The sequence below is a fragment of the Drosophila willistoni genome, unplaced genomic scaffold (assembly GCF_018902025.1).
Source record: "Drosophila willistoni isolate 14030-0811.24 unplaced genomic scaffold, UCI_dwil_1.1 Seg209, whole genome shotgun sequence".
NCBI lineage: Eukaryota > Metazoa > Arthropoda > Insecta > Diptera > Drosophilidae > Drosophila > Drosophila willistoni.
In genome coordinates, this window is record NW_025814176.1 from 1,324,823 (window position 1) to 1,350,584 (window position 25,762).

Here is a 25,762-nt window from a genome sequence, read left to right on the forward strand (position 1 = left end):
ATTACAGAATGCAATTTTCCCATGTAACCCTACATAAAAAACAGAAAAAATCAAAATTTTAAAAAAATTATTCATTTGTTATAAAATTTCAACAATTTACTTTAGATAATAATCAAAAAATTTAGAGTTATATAATTTATTCATATTCTAAAATTGTATTGTAATTGACTCTATGCGGTGAAAAATTACCAATTTTGCAAAGTGCATGCAATATTAGTTTTTTGCATTGAAAAAATAAAAATATTTATTAAAAAGAAATCAAAAAATTAACATTTATATAATTGTTTTTTTAATTAACTTTATTATTTAATTTGTTGCTAATGCCATAAACAGTGTGCTAAAATTTGAACTATTATAATTATTCCTGTTAATAGACCATCAATTGAAGAAATTTGTATACACTTTTCTTGTTAGCTAACAGGCAAAATAAAAAAAAAAGAGGGCGTCTAACGGTTAGACACGATAGAAGTGAAACCTTCCGTAAAACAAACTGAGAGAGAATGAGACGAAAGCAGCATTAGGAGCGGGATAATTATAGGTTCATTATAATATTGCTATAAAGGTCATGTTTTATTTTCTTCATTTTATTATTATTCATCCTCAATGTTTTCAATTTCAACAAATGATACGAGTGGCTTATGATAGCTAAAATATGATACAAATGCTTTGGTTTCGATGTTGTCAACATATCTTTGAAATACCGCGTCAATTGTTGTTTTTGATCGTGTTGTTGATTCAGTGCGATTGTTACACATTTTTCAACTGAATGTTGTATTGAGAAAGTCAATTAAAGGAACCGCTGTGTCCAATGCAAAATTTACGTTAAAATCGCCACTTAAAATCATTGGAACTTTATCGTAATCTTTTCTAAGTATCCGCGATACTTCTGGTGTATACTTTATTAAATTTTCATGAATGAATTCCGTGATGGTATTTATTGATTGATTGGGTGAAATATAAATTGCCACAATAAAAACTGTTTTTCCATTGCTCAATCTGGTTTCGCATGCACATGTTTCTCCCACTTTAGAGAGCTGAACAAACAGTGATTCTAGTTGCTGTGCATTCATTCATTATATATTTTGTGATACATTTTTATTTACTTTTTATACCCTTGCAGAGGGTATTGTAAAATTGGTCAGAAGTTCGTAACGCACAGATGGAGGCGTTTACGACCTGAGAAGCTGAGTTGATATAGCCATGTCCATCTGTCCGTCCGTCTGTGCGTATGCGTTTTACTCAGCCGTCTTAAGAGCTATCGGGATGAAATCTTTTTTTGGGGTTTTTTATTACCCGGGTAAGATAAAGTATGAAAATCCTTAGGATCGGACCACTATATCATATAGGTCTAGAAGAAAACATTTTGCGGACATGGCTATATCAACTCAGCTTCTCATGCTGATCAAGAATTTATATACTTTATGGGGTCGTAAACGCCTCCTTCTGTGCGTTACGAACATCTGACCAATTTTACAATACCCTCTTCAAGGGTATAAAAAGTAAATAAAAATGTATCTCAAAAAAATATATAAATATATAAAAAGCATTATGAAAAACTTCGACCAAGCTAGGAGTCGAACCCCGGCCGCCCGATCGCCAAGCGAGCACACTAACTACAGAACTCGACGGCAATTTACAAAGTGTCGACGTGGCTCTGTTGTTAGTGTGCTCGCTTGGCGATCGGGCGGCCGGGGTTCGACTCCCAGCTTGGTCGAAGTTTTTCATAATGCTTTTTATTCATAATGCTTTCTATATATTTGCATCTCATTCTCTCGCAGGCTAAATACTATAAGATCTATATGTGTCTCTTTTTAGTGTCGCTTTTTCGTTTCATCGAGTCTCAAATCACTCCCAACGATTCTAAAGAAGTTTTCACTTCAATAATACAATAAATAATTATTAATCATTAATAAACTTTCACTCGTTGCAGAGGACGGACGTGTTTTTTTTGCGCTTATCAACTTTTATTTTTTCTCGCGATTGAATACTTTTATATAACTCTTAAATTATCGGTTTAATTAATAACAATTACAACATTCGAATTTTATTTTCATTTCGCGAATTCTTGCTGTCGTTTTTGTTTAAATTTAAATAAAATCAAAACTTACAACAATACTTGCATTAGCGGTGTTGTTGTTTTGTTTATCTCTTTTGCTTTTGTGTCTTCCGTTTTAACTAACTCTCGCGTTCTTGCGTACAAATTGTTGTTGCATGTGTTCAATTTGACGCGCTCTCCCGCTCTTTCCTATTCTTGATTGATTTGCGCTCTCGTCTTTTGCCTACCCGCGACTCTGTGATACGTGTTTTTGTTTTTGTGTTTTCATTTCTTTTTATTCTTTAGTTGTGAAGGCTTACTCTGCACATTAACCCTTGTGTCAGAACTGGTCAGTATATTCTTATACACAGATTTTTTACCTTTAGAATTTTTATTTTTTATTTTTTTGTATTTCCTTTTGTAATTAAATTAAACTTTTGATAAAATGGTTGTCTGCTCAAAAAATAATTGCATAGTTGCCACTAATGCGGTTGACTCCCATGATTATATTCTTTGTTGGTTGTGTGACAATGCGGTTCACGTCAAGTGTGCAGGTTACACAGGCAGAATCAAGGAGTCTATTGCTAAAGGTGGTGGCTTAAAATATGGATGTGATGCTTGCCGGGAGGTCGAGAATGAGATGCGCTCTTTCATGAGGCGGACTAGAGATAGTTTTGACACTTTAAGGGCAGGTTTTAATAAACTCCAAGCGGAGTTTACTGCGGTGGAGACTCAGTTCAGAAGTTTATCGCTTATGAATGAGTCTCCGAAACGTAAAAGGACACTGGTCCTTGGGGTGTTTCTGTATCTGTAGATCCGCCAGCGTCTCTTATCGTCCCCGACCGGTCTCATGCACCGTCCACTCCTAATGTACAGCAATTGATATCGTTTAAGAGCCGGTTGTGAATGCTATTAGTAATGAATTACCGGTATCCCTGGGAATGATCTCTTAAAAACGATGCCTATTGTAGTGTCCGATGTGTCTGGGCAATTACCCATTCCAATGGAAATTGCCGATAGTTCTAAAAGTATCGAGGGCCCCGTAAACAAGTTGACTGCTGCAGTGGGTGACTTGTCCAACGTTACTACTGCGGCTGACGCTTCGGGACCGCGGCCTCTCGTTGGCATACCACCAAAGAAACATATATTTGTTTCTAGGCTAGACCCTGTTGTCACATCTGATGATGTAATAGCCTATATTCGGAAGAAAGTTAACGTCTCGAATATTGCGGTGGAGAAGTTTAAATTTTCTTATTCTCGGGAATTTCGTCCTTTAAAATTAGTGTTTCTGCCAATATCTTCGACACTATATGTCGAGAAGATTTTTGGCCTAAACATATAATAGTTAAGGAATATACTGTAAAAAAGAAAAATCGGCAACCGATTCGCTTGCCTACAACAACAACTAATACTATTCCTGCCACATCAGCATCTGCTGGTGTGTCAAAAAACTAGCTTCGTCCCTTAACCTGGGTTACCAGAACGTTAGAGGACTGAAATCTAAACTTCCTAATCTCTATGTAGATAGTCTTTCTTTTGAGCATAACATTCTAGCTTTCACAGAGACGTGGCTAAAACCTGATATTGCTGATGCATCGGTTTTTTCCACAAACTTTTCTATTTTCAGACGTGACCGGATTTCTCGCATAGGTGGTGGCGTTCTGATAGCTGTGGATGCTGCTTTATCATCTGAAATGATTCAATTTTCTAGTACCCAGGAGATTGAGTTTGTCGGTGTTAAAGTAAATTTTAAATCTTTTAATGCTTTCATTACTTGTTCCTATATTCCACCATTGTCAGACATGGTGGTATATTTAAATCATTTAGAGGCAATTCAGTTTGTCTCCTCTTTAGTTTCGAGTCAAGACATGCTCATAGTTGTAGGTGATTTTAATTTACCCGCTTTAGCATGGTCACTAACAGATGAATCTACCACGTTGCTGCCCTCTTTGTCACATGACTTTATTGATGGCCTTCTAGGCTTATCTTTATCCCAAGTCAATCCTGTCTTAAATTCTAATGGAAAATCGTTAGATCTTATTTTTGTATTGGATTCTTCTTATTGTAGGTTTCTAGGATCGAACCATTTGTTCTTCCAGAAGACAAATTTCATCCTACATTAAATTTAAAAATTGATTTGCCCTTGCTTTCACCATTACTTGGTTCAAATGAGTTACCACTAACTAGGTGCTTTCGTAAGACTGACTTTGCCAGCCTTAATGAAAACATTGCTACTACCGATTGGTCTTATCTGTACAATTGTAGTGATATGAACTCGGCTGTTCGTTTTTTCTATGATACTCTGAATTCACTCTTTGATATTTGTGTGCCTCTTGGTAGGCTGGAGCGGCTTAACAAACCTCCCTGGTTCTCTCGCGAGCTATCCAATTTGAAAAATGTGAAGACACGATATTATAAGAAGTTCCAAAAAACACGTCGTTCATCAGATTATGCTCTGTATACAGTCGCTCGTTCAAAATTCATGATGCTTAATACACAATGCTATAAGAATTATCTTCAGCGGTGTAAGCTTCAGTTTTCTTCTGACCCTAAACAATTTTATAATTTTGTTAATTCTAAACGTAAGACCTCTGTGCACCCATCTTTTTTGTCTTTTCAAAATAAAAAAGCGAGCACTGATCAGGCAATTGCCGATATGTTTGCGAGTTTTTTCAAAACAACTTATTCCTCAACGGAATATCGAGCAAGTCCGTATCCTTATCATTTAAAAAAGGCTAATTGCATTTTCAATCCAGTGATTGATGAAAGTTCTATTCTTACCGAACTTAAATTAGTTAAACCTGTTTATTCTCCGGGGCCAGACGGTATTCCTGGATGTATACTCAGGTTCTGTGCAAACGCATTATGTAAACCCATTTTAAAATTGTTTCTATTGTCTGTAGAATCTTCCTCTTTTCCATCTATTTGGAAGGAGTCGTATATTATTCCTCTGCATAAAAATGGCAAAAAGTCCGAAGCCTCTAACTATAGGGGTATCTCAAAATTGTCCGCTATTCCGAAAGCTTTTGAGAAAATTATAACTTCTCAATTGCAACATTTTTGCAGCTCTATTATTTCGCCATCCCAACATGGGTTTGTGAAACGTAGATCTACAACCACTAACCTTTTAGAATTTACATCAATAATTATCAAGGGGTTCAAAAATGGTAAACAAACTGATGTCATATACACTGACTTCAGCAAAGCCTTTGATTCCGTTAATCATACCCTATTACTTTCTAAGCTGAGCGACATTGGGTTTCCACCCCTTTTCCTTTCTTGGGTTCGAGAATATTTAACAAATAGAAAACAGAAGGTACTTTTTAAGTCTTCTTTTTCCGTTTCCATTTCTGTGACTTCTGGTGTACCTCAAGGTAGTCATCTTGGCCCTCTGCTCTTCACACTATTTATTAACGATCTTCCATCAGTCATTGTTCATTCGCGTGTGCTTATGTATGCTGACGATGTCAAGCTTTGTCTTACTTATAAAGATACAGATTCATTTAGTCGGCTACAAGCTGATCTTAAAAACTTTCAATCCTGGTGCCAGTTTAATCTACTAAATCTTAACACTACCAAATGTAAGGTAATGACTTTTTTTCGTAACTCTCCTCAACTGGTCACTTATATTCTAAACAACAGCCCTTTAGAACGTCTAAATAATATGAATGATTTGGGCGTACTTATGGACCATAAGTTAAATTTTAACACCCATATTTCCACCACGGTCGCAAAGGCCATGAGTGTCCTGGGTTTCATTAAAAGATGGTCAAAAGAATTTGATGACCCCTATACAACTAAAGTTCTTTTTACTTCGCTTGTCCGTCCTATTTTAGAGTATGGATCTTGCATTTGGTCACCTCAATATGAGTCGCACCAGATTAGACTAGAATCCGTTCAAAAGCAGTTCTTGCTATTTGCTCTTCGTGGCTTAAGCTGGGATCGCAATGTCAATTTGCCTTCGTATTCTAGTAGACTTCTCTTGATTAACCTTCCGTCCCTAACTAACCGTAGAATTATGCTTGGTGTCATTTTTATGCACAAGCTCCTAATTGGTGATATCGACTCGCCTGAGTTATTAGCTCAGGTGAATCTGTCGGTACCATGTAGACGGAGTAGACATCCTTTAATACCTTTATCCCTTAGTCGTTGTTTTCTAACTATGCTATGCATGAACCTTTTAGGGTCCTCTGCTCTGATTACAATCTTCTATCCCCTGTAATCGGCTCAGAGTTTTCTATTAATATGCTTAAAACATCTATCCTATCCCATTTAGTTAATAGATAGCTATAGTATTATGTGTTTGTCTGTCTTTTCTATTGTGATTTTGTCCACGCGATTCGTGCCGTGCGTTATACGGCTGCACCCCTCGGTCGGTCGGGTGGGAGGTGGGCAGTTATCTGCTTGGGCTCGCGCGTAACAGGCTTTGTCCTGGTGTCGTAGAGGCCACTTGAACGTACTGCGCATAGTATCGTCAACGTCCGCTAATCTGAAAAAAAAAAAAATCTTGCTAAGCCTAACAATTAAATTAAACGTGTAGGATGGAAAAAATTATTTTTTCTATTTTATTTTAATTTAGGTAATTTAAAAATCCAATATTGATTTTTATGCTTTTTATATTTATTATAAATTAATGTTGTATTCTTGCGCTTTTTGATTAGTATATACAAAATCAAAATTGATTAAGTTCAAATCGATATGTGTATAAATGTCAGACCTTTAAAAATATAAACAAAAATTATTGAATATTAAATCTGGATAATGTATATGACTAGTACATAACCATTATATGCCCAATATAACGGTTTTATAATAATTAAATGACATATATAATATATTTATACTCATAACCGAATAAAACACATTGAATAAAAAATCAAGTTTAATTTAGAAAATAATAATCTCAATATCGACATGACTAGTTTGTGGTCCTGAAAAGGACCGATTTGTATCAAAAATGCGCTTTGCGTTAAAATTGTGTTCGAAATAGTTACTCTGACGGTAACTACACGAGTAGATTTAATTTAAGCACGCTCGCCTCGAATACGTCTGGCTAGTTGAATATCCTTAGGCATTATGGCCACTCGTTTGGCATGGATTGCACACAAGTTAGTATCTTCAAATAGGCCAACCAAATAGGCTTCGCTAGCTTCTTGTAAAGCCATAACTGCAGGTCTCTGGAAAGGCATGTCGGTTTTAAAGTCCTGAGCGATTTCACGCACTAAACGCTGGAATGGCAATTTGCGAATGAGCAGTTCTGTGCTCTTCTGGTAACGACGGATTTCACGGAGGGCAACAGTACCGGGACGGTAACGATGTGGTTTCTTTACACCACCGGTTGCTGGAGCTCTCTTACGTGCTGCTTTAGTAGCCAGCTGCTTCCTTGGCGCCTTGCCACCAGTCGATTTTCGAGCAGTTTGCTTAGTACAAGCCATGTTTTCACTACACTTTTTATACCCTTGCAAAAAGGGTATATTAATTTTGGTCAGAAGTGTGCAACGCATAGAAGGATGCATCTCCAACCATATAAAGTATATATATTCTTGATCAGCACGACGAGACGAGTTCAAATAGCCGTCCGTCCGTCCGTCCGTCTGGATCAACGCAAACTCCTCTTAGACCGTAAGAGCTACAGAGCAAGGATACAATTTTGCATGTAAGCTTGTATATACTGCAGGCGTTGTATATCTCGGATTCAGCAGGATCGGATCACTATATCATATAGCTCCCATACAAATGATAAAGTCACGAACAATGACTTTTCTTAATAACTTTGTTATTTTCTGAGCTATTGTGAAATTTAATATTCGTGAGTTAATTACACATATAAACGACTGTGCTAAATTTGATCAAGATCGGGTGACTATATCATATACCTCCCATAGGAACGATCTTTCGAAAACAGTGACTTTTGTCAATAACTTCGTTACTTTTGACGCGATTGCTTTCAAATTAAACACATGTTAGTTTATTATATCTGTTAATGACTGTGCCGAATTTGATAAAGATCGGGTAACTATATCATATAGCTCCCATAGGAACGATCGGTGGAAAACAGTGACTTTGATCAATATCTTAGTTTATTCCTATGCTAAGATTGTAGGCCGTTCTTTCGGAAACATTAGCCTTTTTAGCTTAAACGTTTTTCCACTTTTGATGGCTATAGGTAAGGAAAGAGTTACCAAAAATGTTGCAAGGGTATACAAACTTTGACGCGGTCGAAGTTAGCCCCGGCCCTGTGGTTTTTTTTATGTTCACTCTTCACTGTTCAAAACACAATAAACAAGCCAGCTCGTTTGGTGCCTGCTTTTATAGCAAAATCAGGGTGGGTTAGAAAGAGAAAGAGAAAAAAACATTCGCGTTCACTTTCTGACGAAGCATCTGAGCGAGATGCAACATATTTCTTACTCTCTCGTGTTTTCTTGATTTTTGGTATAAATAGAAGCGATGGCAACACATACAGCATTAGTTTATTTCTGACTCTTGTGCAGTGCGTTTATAGTGAAAAGTGAAAAATAAAAATGACTGGTCGTGGCAAAGGTGGAAAAGGATTGGGAAAGGGTGGTGCTAAGCGTCATCGTAAAGTATTGCGTGATAATATTCAAGGTATCACGAAGCCCGCTATCCGCCGTTTGGCTCGTCGTGGCGGTGTGAAGCGAATTTCTGGTCTTATCATGAGGAAACTCGTGGTGTCCTAAAGGTATTTCTTGAAAATGTAATCCGCGATGCAGTAACCTACACGGAACATGCCAAAAGGAAGACAGTCACTGCGATGGATGTTGTATACGAATTGAAGAGACAGGGCCGCACTCTTTATGGATTCGGTGGTTAAAATATTTATAAACACCAAAATGTATTAACTACAAATTATGCCCTTCAAAAAATCGGTCCTTTTCAGGACCACTAAAGTTATTAATCAAAAGAGAAAAGAAAAAAAAATGGTATGTGTTCTTGTTTTATCAATTTTAAATTTTATAATAAAAAAAAATAGAACAGGTTTAATAATTATTTGAGTTTATAAATATGTATATACAAAAAAATAAAAATTAATAAAATTATTATTCAAAAAAAAAAAAAAAGCAACAAAACACAAAGAATTTATGCACAAAATCTCCTTATTTTTAGTTGCACAAGAACCGAATCTACAATATAAAATTATTATTATTAAACTATCTGATGTGTCAGACAAATATGTAGTAGCCCTCTTTAATAATAATAATTTTAATTGCATTTCGGAAAGAATGTTTTCTTTTGTTTGTTTGCAAGAATAAATGAATAAGGGGTTATTGCGTACTACGCAGGCTTTGTACAGGCTTTTTCATTTAATTTGATACTTTGATTGCGAAAAGACGTGAATATTTATATTCACATAAATATATATACATATAGACATATATATTTGTGAAACACGTGCATATTGCATCACCATTAAAAAGTACAGTGACTGCACAAGGCATTAATATACATATTTGGCTAAAGTGAATAAAAATATTAGTGAATATTCGAAGAATAAGGTGATACAAAATTAAATTTAGTGAAAATATTAGAATTTAAACACCGTTATATATATTTCAGTTGAAATTTATATTTCGGTCGCGTGGCGTCGACCAAGCAACTTTTGGCTTTCAAGCAGCCTTGGATTTTTCATTTTCTTTGGGACAATTTGGTTGATTGTACCCCAGCCCAATCGCTGATATTTTCTTCGTTGGATCAAAAAAAAAAGAGACATGTCTTAATAACCAGGACACCAGGGAGCCTCGGATTTATTTTGTCAACCCTTCCATTTCATCAATAATCATCGCCATGGGCCAGGCTAAAATAGTCTGGTGATGAAATGACGCAATTCCCCGGCTAATACCAACATTATACACCCAATTTGAGCGAGATCTACTACTTTTCGATTTCTTTTTGGTGCATATGCATACTTAGTAGTAGTTCTGCTACCTTTTCTTGTTTCATCTGTACGCAATGTATGGCGTAGCATCCCTTTGGTTTGGATACTACTTTTTTTTGTTGCACCACGGCAACACCTTTTAATACTTTTTTTTTCTTCTTTTATTAACGTAAATTTTGCTGATCTAAAAGAAAATTCAAATGAATTATTAGTTTAAGTAACGTAACGAAACTTTAAATATTATTAAGATTAAGTCCCTATTTGGTTAAGTAAAATACGTTTTCCTTAGTAGGAAACCTAATGGGTATGTAATGCGTTGAGATTGGCTTTGTTGCATTTCATTTTTCTAATAACTAAATAATACAGCAAATCCCTGCAGCATCGATGGGCCCAGAGATCGCACCGTTGGATAAATCGTGAGTTAACACACACATGTATATACATATATAAATATTTGTTTCATTGCCAACTGGCACACGCGGCCACATAACCTAAATCTCCTTTGAATTACTATGAATTTTTGAATCTATATTTGCTCTAATTATCGTATTTAAATTTATTTTGCTATATCTTTTTACATATCTTTATTTTGTAATTTCTTAGAATATTAAGTCATGAAAACCCTTTTGTTTGGAATTAAGCCCGTAACTTGAAATTTCGTCATGTTTGTGTAAACTAATTCATTGAGGAGTCCGTCGCCTGAATCCATGACTATGCTGCCGTTACAAATCGTCTAAGATCAATTAAGAGTCTGTTAAGGGGCAATTATGTAAACCCAATAGTTTGCCAAGGTAGGGTGGGTACAGAAAGGGGTAGCGAACAACACCTTTAGCTAATCTGCAGAGAAGTCGTCCGCACAATTAATAGTATCCCGATCTGGTCCAATATTTTGCTTTTTACATCCTTTTAGTTTCTGATAGTGCACTTATATTTTTTCTGTATGATCCGTGCGTATGCCTAGAGTAGGAAAGAACCCCCCCTCATCCGACGAGCTAAGCAAGAGCAACGCTAGAAGTGCACGACCCCGATCTTTAGCATACACTTGTGTCATCGTTAGCAACGTAGAAAAATTAGGCAGCTAACAACTACACGTGCACATGTATTCATCTCTACAGAAATGGCGCCCAACCGTGGGACTCGAATTCTAAATTATTCTTTACTACAGAAATGCCAAACATGGGACCCGAATAATTTAGAACACCACTACAGTAATGGAGCCGAATCATGAGGCCCGAATAAAACGTAGGACAACCCCACTACTAATCGGATATGTACACCACCAAAGTATCCACAATATTATTGCTCATTATCATCCATTCATATTCAGTTATTTAGATTAATTTTATTTTCAAGCTAGTTATGCAGACTCGTAATGCGATGGTGCCCGTTGTAGATTGCTTGTGTGAATCGCGATAGTAATTCGGGAATTTTCGGATTAGTCGACCAGAAGAAACTATTGGCGGCAACAGCATCGTATGACGTATCTTTGTATGACTAGGCGGGAACGCAAATTTTATGATCTTTGTAGTTTGAGGCTATCGTTAGGAGTTGCAGTTGCAACTCGGCCATATCGGGTTGACTGCCCAATGGAGTCGTTGAAAAGTTACAATATTATAAAATAGGCATTCTCAGACCTTAACTTTGTTTAGAGTGAAAAGAACCTGGACCAGGAATAGCATATGACTGGCGTATGTCGGTATATGACCAGTTTAGGAAATCGTCATTCAGACAAATCGACAATAGGAATTTTTGTTTAAGATTTAATAGAAATCTAGTTTTTGTGCAGATGGAATCAACTTTGTAAACGACAATAGGATTGCGGATTCCAAATTTATATAATATAAATTAATTAAAGAAAAATTTAAGTATGTCTGTTAGACACAGTCACGAGAGCATTGCGCGAGCTTTGCAAGAAAATGACCCATTTTGCGGCATTTGCCATGAAACTTTAAATGAAAACGAAGCAATTGCTTCGTCGCCTTGTAAGCACAGATTTCACAATAAGTGTATTACAGAGTGTTTAAAAACTTCGAATTTATGCCCCACTTGCAAGCATCCTTATAAGATGAAACAACTTGTAAGATCAAATATTGACTTGGAAACGGAACTCCAAGAAGCTAGTAAATCAGGCGAGCCCAGAACTCAGCCTGTGACCCCTTATAATACTCGTTCAGGACCTGGTCGACCTGCCAAGACCAAACCTATTCGTAATCAGGGAGCAATTCAAAGGAGAGGGATCGGCACGAGATCTTCGACCACCTCACATCAACATAGGCCACCGCCTACCCAAGCTAGTAGTCCAAGACCAAGTACCCCTCCCGATTACACAACTTTGATACAAACTGCTATTCAAGCACAACAGGAACAATTAGTAAACCATTTAGCTTTGCTGATTGACGACAAATTAGCTTCTATTCAGAACGTTCTGCAGCGTTCAGCCTCCCGGCACCAAGACAAGAAGAACACTATAACCACACGCAAACATCTAGAAATCTTAGTAGTCAGACTCAGAACTCAAATAGAGGGTCGCGAGCAAATTCGACATTGTCACCCGAAAAAGTAGCAAGCATTATGCAAAGTTGGCGAATAAAATTTGATGGTTCTAAAGAAGGAATGCATTCAGAGGATTTCCTATACAGAGTCCGTTCATTAGCAGAACAAAATTTGAATGAAGATTATCAAGTACTTTGTGATCATTTGTATTTACTTTTCGCAGGTAAAGCGAATGATTGGTTTTGGAAATTTCATCGAGCACACCTAAGTTTCGATTGGAATAAATTTTGTGTAGAATTTAGAAAGAAGTTTGATGAAGTAGATAACGATATGGACACCTGGGAACTGATTAATAGCAGACACCAGGGCGAGAATGAAACCTTTGAGGATTACCAGTTTAGTGTCGAAAGGCTAGTGGGAAGATTAAACACACAACTTTCAGAGGATTCTTTAGTCAAGTTATTAATTAGACATTCAAAGTCGGCAATTCGTTATGAACTTATGCATCTAGGAATTTTTACCTTATCTCATCTGAGACAGGAAGTACGCACCCACGAGCAATTTGCTAAACAAATGAAGAGCATACCGACCAAGAATACTTTTGGACATCGTTCAAAGATAGCTGAATTAGACTCTAATTTCGAGAATTATATGCAGGAGGAGGTGGAAGCTTTTCAACATAAACTTACATGTTGGAACTGCCGGAAGCCTGGACACCGTTTTGATATCTGTCTAGAACCGCGTACTATATTTTGCTATGGTTGCGGAGCTGTAAATGTTTTTAAACCGCGTTGTCGTAATTGCAACCCGCAGGAAAACCGACTGACGGATGCGGCGATCAACACTTCGTTGTCGCATCCAGACCAATAATGAAGGATAAATATTCCCAAACAGAGGAATGTGAACCTCTTGTTTGTAGGAAAGAAACAGATTCACAAGGAAATGTAGGATCAACTTCGACAACAGTCGATAAAAGCCCATTTCGTCCTCTTCACCTACGTTTGGCTCAGTATGAGACCGTTCGTCATCGCATCTTTGGTGACGTAGACAGCATACGACCAATGATTAAGTCTAAGCGCTCTACGCGTAGACTACGCTTCTTTTGGAAGAAGGTTAAAAATAACCGCAAGAAATTGATTTCCAGTATATTTTCCCGATCAGATAATCGATTGTACACAGAAATAAAGATAGAAGGCCAGACCTTCACTGCTCTTTTGGACTGTGGCGCTAATATTAGTTGCTTAGGAAGTAAGGTAGCTAAAGAGTTTTTAAAGCATCCTAAAACACGCAATTGTTCAGGCAAAATAATTACGGCCAACAATTCTGAATGTTTGGTAAAAGTAAATTGACAAGTGACATTACGTATCGACAACTTACCAAACCCCTTGATTTCTTTATTATTCCTGATTTAAAACAAGACATATATCTTGGAATAGATTTTTGGCGTAAATTTGGTTTAATAGACAAATTAAAGGAAGACCCGTTAATAGTATCGGATATTATTGAAGAAAAAGGAAATGATCATGGAGATTCCGTGAAAATGCACCGTTTGTCTGAGTCTCAGCAGCAAAAACTTAATTTTGCAATTGCTAAATTACCCTGCTACGATAAAGAAGGATTAGGTCGCACACATCTTATTGAGCATAAGATTGAAGTTGATAGTACTAGGCCCATTAAACAAAGGCATTGGCCAATTTCACCAGCCATTGAGAAGCTTATGTTCACGGAAATAGATAGAATGTTAGATTTAGATATCATTGAAGAATGTAACAGCCCATGGAGCTCCAATTGTGTATTGGTGAGACGTGGCGAAAAAGTTCGATTATGTTTAGATTCTAGAGCAGTGAATCAGTGCACTCGTAAGGACGCGTATCCTCTTCCCCATATTGATGGAATACTTAGCAGGCTGCCACCTGCTCGATTTATTACTGGACTGGACATGAAGCAAGCCTTCTGGCAAATTCCGTTAGAGGAAAGCTCACGTCAATACACCGCTTTCACAATACCTAACCGGCCACTTTACCAATATAAAGTGATGCCTTTTGGTTTGTGCAACGCCCCGCAGACTTTATGTAGACTTATGGATCGTGTCATACCGTCTTATTTGCGCACAAGGGTATTCGTTTAGGGAGATTAAATACCTCGGCTTTATTATTGTATACGGACAAATGAAAACCGATCCTGGAAAAATTTGTGCAATAAACGACTTTCCGATTCCAACAACAGTAAAACAATCAAGGAGATTTTTGGGACTCACTGGCTGGTATCGACGTTTTATTGAAAATTATGCCACCATTAGCTTTCCATTAACAGAACTCTTAAAAAAGAACCGATCTCTTAGTTCAAACGAAGAGGCAGACTACGCTTTCTCAGAACTGAAAAGAAGATTAACTTCAGCACCTATTTTGACCACTCCCGATTTTAAGAAACCGTTTATTTTATTATGTGATGCAAGTTTAGTAGGTATAGGATGTATGTTAGCTCAAACTAATTCCGAAGGCATAGAACTACCGATAGCTTACAAGTCAGAAAAACTGAAGAAAGCGCAAAGAAACTATACGATATCAGAACTCGAATGTTTAGCAGTAATTAAAGGAATTAAGAAATTTAGAGCATACATTGAGGGACAAACTTTTGTAGTAGTTACCGATCACGCTTCTCTAAAATGGCTTATGAAACAGAAGGACCTTTCCGGTAGATTAGCGAGATGGGCAATTAACTTACAAGCTTTCTCATTTGAAATCATTCATCGTCCTGGTTCTCAAAACATTGTAGCGGACTCATTATCGCGACGAGATGAAGTTTCAGAACTTTCAGAAATAAAACCTATGATAGACTTTTCGTCTAAATATTTTGAATCAGATGAATATCGTGAACTGGCAAAACGCATTACAGACAACCAGTCCAGATTGCCTGATTTGCGCGTAGACAGCAAATATGTTTATAAGCGAACAGAACACTCAAGCGGAAATGAAGCGCAGGAAAAGGATTCTTGGAAATTATGGATCCCATCCAGTCTTATCGAAGACATAATAAAGACAGCACATAATTCCCCGAACTCAGCACATTGTGGCATTGGCAAAACTAGTGATAAGATTAGGAGATACTTCTTTTGGCCCAACATGGCATCCCAAATCAAGAAATATATTGACAGTTGTTTGACTTGTCGGACTACAAAAAGCGGCAACAACATTCTTCGACCTCCCATGGGAAAGCCCATGACATCCGATAGACCGTTTCAAAAGCTTTACATGGACTTGTTAGGTCCATATCCTAGATCAAAGCAAGGGCACATTGGATTATTGATCATAGTCGATCACAACACCAAATTTCATTCTCTGCATCCGCTTAAGAAGTTTACATCCAATCGTATTTGCGAATATTTAGAAAATTGTATATTTTATACATTTGGCGTACCGGAATGTATACTGACGGACAATGGTTCACAATTCAAATCCGGATTCTTTAAGCCATTTCTTACTCGATTTGGAGTCTCGCATCAATGCACCGCTATTTATTCCCCTCAGACGAACGCAAGTGAACGTCTTAACCGCTCAGTTCTAGCAGCAATTCGCGCATACATAGGGACCGACCATACCACTTGGAATAATCATCTTACAGAAATTAGTGCAGCCTTTCGTTCTTCTATCCACCGCAGTACTGGATATTCCCCCTACTATCTATGTTTTGGTCAACACATGCTTCATAATGGTAAAGACTATTAACTTTTGCGGAAATTGAATTTAATGACTGAAGACACTTCGTTGCATAGATTCGATGCATTGCAGGTAGCTCGGCAAAAAGCTAAGGATAACATAGCCAAGGCACATGCAACAAATGCTCGTAATTACAATTTGCGAAGCAGAAGCAGACAACTAAAAGTCGGTGATACAGTTCATGCTCGAAATTTTACACAGAGTTCAGCTCCAAAAAGATTTAGTAGCAAATTAGCACCAGTCTTCATCCCAGCTAAGGTGTTGAGGAAGGTCAGTTCGTCGTATTATGAATTAGCTAACGAGCAGAAAAAATCTCTCGGTGTATATCATTTGAAAGACATAAGCACCTAAATTAGCTAAAGAGGTCCTTTTTCAGTCCATGACTCCGTCAGTAGGCTTCCGTAGCATTAACTGTGGTGTAGTAGCCCTCTTTAATAATAATAATTTTAATTCCATTTCGAAAAAAAATAATATTTTTTTGTTTGTTTGCAAGAATAAATGAATAACCCCCTTGCGTACTACGCACATGTCTTCACTTGGTACGGTTCTTACTCTCATTTCGGACAGCGAACGCAAAGCGTAAGCAAAGAAGAGAGCATGGAAAAGATCCGTTAGAATTCGTTCGCATGCATTGCGTTTGCTTAGAAACAGAATTTTTGGTACAGGCTTTTTATTTAATTTGATACTTGGATTGCGAAAAGACGTGATACTAATATTCACATAAATATATATATATACATATATATTTGTGAAACACGTGCATATTACATCATCGTTAAAAAGTACAGTGACTGCACAAGGCAGTAATATACATATTTGGCTAAAGTGAATAAAAATATTAGTGAATATTCGAAGAATAAGGTGATATAAAATCAATTTAGTGAAAATATTAGAATTTAAACCCCGTTATATTAAAATTTATATTTCGGTCGCGTGGCGTCGACCAAGCAACTTTTGGCTTTCAAGCAGCCTTGGATTTTTCATTTTCTTTGGGACAATTTGGTTGATTGTACCCCAGCCCAATCGCTGATATTTTCTTCGTTGGAACAAAAAGAGACATCTTTCAATAACCAAGACACCAGCGAGCCTCGGATTTATTTTATCAACCCTTCCATTTCATCAATAACCATCGCCATGGGCCAGGCTAAAATAGTCTGGTGATGAAATGACGCAATTCCCCGGCTAATACCAACATTATACACCCAATTTGAGCGAGATCTACTACTTTTCTATTTCTTTTTGGTGCACATGCATACTTAGTAGTAGTTCTGCTACCTTTTCTTGTTTCGTCTGTTCGCAAAGTATGGCGTAGCAGCCCTTTGGTTTGGATACTACTTTTTTTTGTTGCACCACGACAACACCTTTTAATACTTTTTTTTTCTTCTTTTATTAACGTAAATTTTGCTGATCTAAAAGAAAATTCAAATGAATTATTAGTTTAAGTAACGTAACGAAACTTTAAATATTATTAAGATTAAGTCCCTATTTGGTTAAGTAAAATACGTTTTCCTTAGTAGGAAACCTAATGGGTATGTAATGCGTTGAGATTGGCTTTGTTGCATTTCATTTTTCTAATAACTAAATAATACAGCAAATCCCTGCAGCATCGATGGGCCCAGAGATCGCACCGTTGGATAAATCGTGAGTTAACACACACATGTATATACATATATAAATATTTGTTTCATTGCCAACTGGCACACGCGGCCACATAACCTAAATCTCTTTTGAATTACTATGAATTTTTGAATCTATATTTGCTCTAATTATCGTATTTAAATTTATTTTGCTATATCTTTTTACATATCTTTATTTTGTAATTTCTTAGAATATAAAGTCATGAAAACCCTTTTGTTTGGAATTAAACCCGAACTTGAAATTTCGTCATGTTGGTGTAAACTAATTCATTGAGGAGTCCGTCGCCTGAATCCATGACATGCTGCCGTTACAAATCGTCTAAGATCATTTAAGAGTCTGTTAAGGGGCAATCAATTAAACCCAATAGTTTGCCAAGGTAGGGTGGGTACAGAAAGGGTTAACGAACAACACCTTAAGCTAATCTGCAGAGAAGTCGTCCGCACAATTAATAGTATCCCAATCTGGTCCAGTATTTTGCTTTTTACATCCTTTTAGTTTCTGATAGTGCACTTATATTTTTTCTGTATGATCCGTGCGTATGCCTAGAGTAGGAAAGAACCCCCCCTCATCCGACGAGCTAAGCAAGAGCAACGCTAGAAGTGCACGACCCCGATCTTTAGCATACACTTGTGTCATCGTTAGCAACGTAGAAAAATTAGGCAGCTAACAACTACACGTGCACATGTATTCATCACTACAGTTAGAAAGAGAAAGAGAGAAAAACATTCGCGTTCACTTTCTGACGAAGCATCTGAGCGAGATGCAACATATTTCTTACTCTCTCGTGTTTTCTTGATTTTTGGTATAAATAGAAGCGATGGCAACACATACAGCATTACATACATTCTGACTCTTGTGCAGTGCGTTTATAGTGAAAAGTGAAAAATAAAAATGACTGGTCGTGGCAAAGGTGGAAAAGGATTGGGAAAGGGTGGTGCTAAGCGTCATCGTAAAGTATTGCGTGATAATATTCAAGGTATCACGAAGCCCGCTATCCGCCGTTTGGCTCGTCGTGGCGGTGTGAAGCGAATTTCTGGTCTTATCTATGAGGAAACTCGTGGTGTCCTAAAGGTATTTCTTGAAAATGTAATCCGCGATGCAGTAACCTACACGGAACATGCCAAAAGGAAGACAGTCACTGCGATGGATGTTGTATACGCATTGAAGAGACAGGGCCGCACTCTTTATGGATTCGGTGGTTAAAATATTTATAAACACCAAAATGTATTAACTACAAATTATGCCCTTCAAAAAATCGGTCCTTTTCAGGACCACTAAAGTTATTAATCAAAAGAGAAAAGAAAAAAATAGTATGTGTTCTTGTTTTATCAATTTTAAATTTTATAATAAAAAAAATAAAACCGGTTTAATAATCATTTGAAAATTAATAAAATTATTATTAAAAAAAAAACAACAAAACACAAAGAATTTATACACAAAATCTCCATATTTTTAGTTGCATAAGAACCGAATCTACAATATAAAATTATTAATATTAAACTATCTGATGTGTCAAACAAATAATGAACGATGAAACAAACAAATATATTGAATATGTACATATCTCTAATGTAAATAAATAAAGCAAATTGTCACATATGCACATATACATAGATTCCGTAAGGCTCTCCTTACACATACACATACAATTTATATGCATGGATGGAAAACTGTATTAATTTCTTTTAATTTTTTGGTCGTCCTGAAAAGGACGGTTGTTTATGTTTGTTGTATGTACAAAGTCGTCCTGAAAAGGACGGTTGTTTATGTTTGTTGTATGTACAAAGTTGTATTATTTTAAAGCAAGTATTAATTGATTTAAGCCTTCTTTTCGGTTTTTGGGCAGCAGTACAGCCTGAATGTTGGGTAGCACACCACCCTGTGCAATGGTTACGCCAGAAAGCAATTTGTTTAATTCCTCATCGTTGCGAATGGCCAATTGTAGATGACGAGGTATAATTCTGGTCTTTTTGTTGTCTCGTGCAGCATTACCAGCCAACTCAAGAACTTCAGCCGCCAAATATTCCATAACAGCAGCCAAATATACTGGAGCGCCAGCACCAACACGCTCGGCATAATTTCCTTTACGGAGTAAACGGTGAATACGGCCAACAGGAAACTGGAGCCCAGCTCGGTTCGAGCGAGACTTTGCCTTTCCCTTCACTTTGCCACCTTTACCACGACCAGACATATTAGAATTTTTTTTTTTCTGTTTTACACACTGTTCACTTTTCACACACAAATGTTGATGTTGATGTGGTACATTGTCGTTTTATTTATACCTTTTCCAACGACACACTCGCTCAACTAGGGGTTGATACTCAATAAATATATTTATCCAGAAAGCGATGCACAAAAAAAATGTATAAATTGAAGACGCACTAATGGTGGCATTTGTTAAAAGTGAATTGTGTTTTGTGAAATTTAAATTATTGAATTTGAAGTGAGAAATGCCGCAAAAACTAGTGGAAAAGCAGCCAAGAAGGCTGGCAAGGCTCAAAAGAACATCACCAAGAATGACAAAAAGAAGAAGCGCAAGCGTAAGGAGAGCTATGCTATTTACATTTACAAAGTGTTAAAGCAAGTCCACCAGACACTGGTATTTCTTCAAAAGCAATGAGCATAATGAATAGCTTTGTAAACGATATTTTTGAAACGTATTGCTGCTGAGGCCTCCCGCTTGGCCCACTACAATAAGAGGTCGACCATCACCAGTCGCGAAATCCAAACGGCTGTTCGTTTGCTTTTGCCGGGTGAGCTTGCTAAGCACGCTGTTAGTGAGGGAACAAAAGCTGTCACCAAGTATACCAGCTCAAAATAAATGTCCCTAGCTTAAACACACGCTTCCTTTTAAAAAAAAACCCTTTTCAGGGCCACAATTTTATATTAAAAAAGAATTAAGATAATGCACCTACATTAAATCAAAAAGACTCGTACAATTTTAATATCTGTGTATGTTGCTAATATGTACATACGTATGTATGAATGTATGTAAATTAAATTTGTAATTTTTAGAAAATTTGATTTTTTTTTTCTCTTGTTATATGGAATTGTAGCCCTGAGAAGGGCTGTGTTTAAATAAAATTTTAGATTTTCGTGTTCGATATCTAAAATTTTTTCAATATTACGATTGCAATAAAGTATTAATTATTTACTTCTTGCTAGCAGTTGTCTTGGCTTTTGGTTCTTGACGGTAGCAGGAGCAGCTGCCTTTTTGGTTGCCTTTTTTGGTTTAGCCGATGATACGGCAACTGTTTTAGCTTTTGGCTTAGTTGAACTCGACTTAGATTTCGATGCGACAGGTTTGGATTTTACAGTTCCTGTTTTCTTAGCATCCTTTACCTTTACCTTTTCACTTTTCTTTTTCTCGGCTGTCTTTTTGGTTGCGACTGCCTTTTTGGCCTTTGGTTTCTTATCAACAGAGCCAGCACCAGTTATTTTTTTGCTACCGATTGCTTTCTTTTTAGCTGCTGCTGATTGAGTTACCTTTTTCGGTTTGCTTTTCTTTTCTACAGAGGCAACCTTTGGCTTCGGTTCCTTTTTAGCGGCAGCAGACAGTTTAAATGAACCAGAGGCACCCTTTCCTTTTGTTTGGATCAGTTTACCATTTCCGACAGCTGACTTTAAGTACCTCTTGATAACTGGTGCAAGTTTCTGGGCATCGCACTTGTATGTGGCACTAATATATTTTTTGATTGCCAGTAGTGAGGAGCCACCACGTTCCTTTAAGTTTTTAATCGAAGCGTCTACCATTTGTTGAGTTGGTGGATGCGATGGTGGAGCAGTTGATTTTTTGGCCTTTGTTGACGACGCTGCCGATGTTTTTTTGGCAGCCACCTTCTTATCAACTGATGCCGTTGCTGGTGCTGTTGGGCCAGCCACAGGAGATGCTGATGTTGCTGCTACTGAATCAGACATTATACACTTTATTATCAAACAAATATATATCACCAAATACACTTTTAAATATAATGATTGTATGAAAATTTCGCTATGACATAGGCCCTCATTCAAATGAGAATCGAGGAGGACGGCCGTATGAACATGTTTGGTATTGGACGATTAAAATGTTTTAGTTTTGTTAAATAGTGCTCGTATATTGCTGTTTTCACTCTTAATAATAACAAAATTTATAAATATTATTTTCTCACAATATTAATAATTGTTGTAGAATTTATATTCCAATCTTTTTTATATATATTTCATGGATTCATTTTGAATAGGCAATCAAATTTCAACTATATGTACATATTACAGAATGCAATTTTCCAATGTAACCCTACATAAAAAATAGAAAAATCAAAATTTTAAAAAAATTATTCATTTGTTATAAAATTTCAACAATTTACTTTAGATAATAATCAAAAAATTTAGAGTTATATAATTTATTCATATTCTAAAATTGTATTGTAATTGACTCTATGCGGTGAAAAATTACCAATTTTGCAAAGTGCATGCAATATTAGTTTTTGGTATTGAAAAAATAAAAATATTTATTAAAAAGAAATCAAAAAATTAATATTTATATAATTGTTTTTTTAATTAACTTTATTATTTAATTTACTATTATAACTATTATAATTATTCCTGTTAGTAGAACCATCAATTGAGAAATTTGTATACACTTTTTTTGTTAGCTAACAGGCAAAATAATAATACAATAAATAATTATTAATCATTTAAAAATCTTGCTAAGCCTAACAATTAAACTAAACGTGTAGGATGGAAAAATTATTTTTTTTATTTTATTTTAATTTAGGTAATTTAAAAATCCAATATTGATTTTTATGCTTTTTATATTTATTATAAATTAATGTTGTGTCCTTGCGCTTTTTGATTAGTATATACAAAATCAAAATTGATTAAGTTCAAATCGATCTGTATATAAATGTCAGACCTTTAAAAATATAAACAAAAATGATTGAATATTAAAGCTGGATATCTATGTATATGACTAGTACATAACCATTATATGCCCAATATAACGGTTTTATAATATTAAATGACATATATAATATATTTATACTCATAAACCGAATAAAACATTGAATAATAATAAGTCAAGTTTAATTAAGAAAATAATAATCTCAATATCGACATGACTAGTTTGTGGTCCTGAAAAGGACCGATTTTTATTAAAAATGCGCTTTGCGTTAAAATTGTGTTCGAAATAGTTACTCTGACGGTAACTACACGAGTAGATTTAATTTAAGCACGCTCGCCTCGAATACGTCTGGCTAGTTGAATATCCTTAGGCATTATGGTCATCGTTTGCATGGATTGCACACAAGTTAGTATCTTCAAATAGGCCAACCAAATAGGCTTTCGCTAGCTTCTTGTAAAGCCATAACTGCAGAACTCTGGAAACGCAAGTCGGTTTTAAGTCCTGAGCGATTTCACGCACTAAACGCTGGAATGGCAATTTGCGAATGAGCAGTTCTGTGCTCTTCTGGTAACGACGGATTTTCACGGAGGGCAACAGTACCGGGACGGTAACGATGTGGTTTCTTTACACCACCGGTTGCTGGAGCACTCTTACGTGCTGCTTTAGTAGCCAGCTGCTTCCTTGGCGCCTTGCCACCAGTCGATTTTCGAGCAGTTTGCTTAGTACGAGCCATGTTTTACTACACTTTTTTTTTTTATGTTCACTCTTCACTGTTCAAAACACAATAAACAATCCAGCTCGTTTGGTGCCTGCTTTTATAGCAAATCAGGGTGGGTTAGAAAGAAAAAGAGAGAAAAAATTCGCGTTCACTTTCTGACGAAGCATCTGAGCGAGATGCAACATATTTTACTCTCTCGTGTTTTCTTGATTTTTGGTATAAATAGAAGCGATGGCAACACATACAGCATTACATACATTCTGACTCTTGTGCAGTGCGTTTATAGTGAAAAGTGAAAAATAAAAATGACTGGTCGTGGCAAAGGTGGAAAAGGATTGGGAAAGGGTGGTGCTAAGCGTCATCGTAAAGTATTGCGTGATAATATTCAAGGTATCACGAAGCCCGCTATCCGCCGTTTGGCTCGTCGTGGCGGTGTGAAGCGAATTTCTGGTCTTATCTATGAGGAAACTTGTGGTGTCCTAAAGGTATTTCTTGAAAATGTAATCCGCGATGCAGTAACCTACACGGAACATGCCAAAAGGAAGACAGTCACTGCGATGGATGTTGTATATGCATTGAAGAGACAGGGCCGCACTCTTTATGGATTCGGTGGTTAAAATATTTATAAACACCAAAATGTATTAACTACAAATTATGCCCTTCAAAAAATCGGTCCTTTTCAGGACCACTAAAGTTATTAATCAAAAGAGAAAGAAAAAATAGTATGTGTTCTTGTTTTATCAATTTTAAATTTTATAATAAAAAAAATAAAACCGGTTTAATAATCATTTGAAAATTAATAAAATTATTATTAAAAAAAAACAACAAAACACAAAGAATTTATACACAAAATCTCCATATTTTTAGTTGCATAAGAACCGAATCTACAATATAAAATTATTAATATTAAACTATCTGATGTGTCAAACAAATAATGAACGATGAAACAAACAAATATATTGAATATGTACATATCTCTAATGTAAATAAATAAAGCAATTGTCACATATGCACATATACATAGATTCCGTAAGGCTCTCCTTACACATACACATACAATTTATATGCATGGATGGAGAAATGTATTAATTTCTTTTAATTTTTTGGTCGTCCTGAAAAGGACGGTTGTTTATGTTTGTTGTATGTACAAAGTTGTATTATTTTAAAGCAAGTATTAATTGATTTAAGCCTTCTTTTCGGTTTTCTTGGCAGCAGTACAGCCTGAATGTTGGGTAGCACACCACCCTGTGCAATGGTTACGCCAGAAAGCAATTTGTTTAATTCCTCATCGTTGCGAATGGCCAATTGTAGATGACGAGGTATAATTCTGGTCTTTTTGTTGTCTCGTGCAGCATTACAGCCAACTCAAGAACTTCAGCCGCCAAATATTCCATAACAGCAGCCAAATATACTGGAGCGCCAGCACAACACGCTCGGCATAATTTCCTTTACGGAGTAAACGGTGAATACGGCCAACAGAAAACTGGAGCCCAGCTCGGTTCGAGCGAGACTTTGCCTTTCCCTTCACTTTGCCACCTTTACACACGACCAGACATATTAGAATTTTTTTTTTTTTCTGTTTTACACACTGTTCACTTTTCACACACAAATGTTGATGTTGATGTGGTACATTGTCGTTTTTTTTATTTATACCTTTTCCAACGACACACTCGCTCAACTAGGGGTTGATACTCAATAAATATATTTATCCAGAAAAATGTATAAATTGAAGACGCACTAATGGTGGCATTTGTTAAAAGTGAATTGTGTTTTGTGAAATTTAAATTATTGAATTTGAAGTGAGAAATGCCGCCAAAAACTAGTGGAAAAGCAGCCAAGAAGGCTGGCAAGGCTCAAAAGAACATCACCAAGAATGACAAAAAGAAGAAGCGCAAGCGTAAGGAGAGCTATGCTATTTACATTTACAAAGTGTTAAAGCAAGTCCACCCAGACACTGGTATTTCTTCAAAAGCAATGAGCATAATGAATAGCTTTGTAAACGATATTTTTGAACGTATTGCTGCTGAGGCCTCCCGCTTGGCCCACTACAATAAGAGGTCGACCATCACCAGTCGCGAAATCCAAACGGCTGTTCGTTTGCTTTTCCGGGTGAGCTTGCTAAGCACGCTGTTAGTGAGGGAACAAAAGCTGTCACCAAGTATACCAGCTCAAAATAAATGTCCCTAGCTTAAACACACGCTTCCTTTTAAAAAAAAAGCCCTTTTCAGGGCCACAATTTTATATTAAAAAGAATTAAGATAATGCACCTACATTAAATCAAAAAGACTCGTACAATTTTAATATCTGTGTATGTTGCTAATATGTACATACGTATGTATGAATGTATGTAAATTAATTTGTAATTTTTTAGAAAATTTGATTT

The 25,762-nt window shown here is 36.3% G+C and overlaps 3 protein-coding genes and 3 pseudogenes across 3 annotated transcripts; 2 read left to right on the forward strand and 4 right to left on the reverse strand.

Moving 5' to 3' along the window:
• Positions 1-6,988: 6,988 nt before the first annotated feature.
• LOC124461102 (histone H3-like) lies at positions 6,989-7,470 on the reverse strand. Its single transcript, XM_047012673.1, has one exon. The coding sequence runs from the start codon at positions 7,468-7,470 to the stop codon at positions 7,060-7,062; it is 411 nt and encodes a 136-aa protein (XP_046868629.1). The 3' UTR covers positions 6,989-7,059.
• An 11,156-nt stretch (positions 7,471-18,626) lies between these two features.
• Positions 18,627-19,050, forward strand: LOC6646541 (histone H4). The gene has a single exon (XM_002069178.4). The coding sequence runs from the start codon at positions 18,668-18,670 to the stop codon at positions 18,977-18,979; it is 312 nt and encodes a 103-aa protein (XP_002069214.1). The 5' UTR covers positions 18,627-18,667; the 3' UTR covers positions 18,980-19,050.
• A 473-nt stretch (positions 19,051-19,523) lies between these two features.
• On the reverse strand, positions 19,524-19,992 carry LOC124461104 (histone H2A-like). The gene has a single exon (XM_047012674.1). The coding sequence runs from the start codon at positions 19,965-19,967 to the stop codon at positions 19,569-19,571; it is 399 nt and encodes a 132-aa protein (XP_046868630.1). The 5' UTR covers positions 19,968-19,992; the 3' UTR covers positions 19,524-19,568.
• Positions 19,993-20,826: 834 nt separating this feature from the next.
• LOC124461106 lies at positions 20,827-21,749 on the reverse strand (annotated as a pseudogene).
• Positions 21,750-22,917: 1,168 nt separating this feature from the next.
• LOC124461103 lies at positions 22,918-23,394 on the reverse strand (annotated as a pseudogene).
• Positions 23,395-25,116: 1,722 nt separating this feature from the next.
• Positions 25,117-25,629, forward strand: LOC124461105 (annotated as a pseudogene).
• Positions 25,630-25,762: the final 133 nt, after the last annotated feature.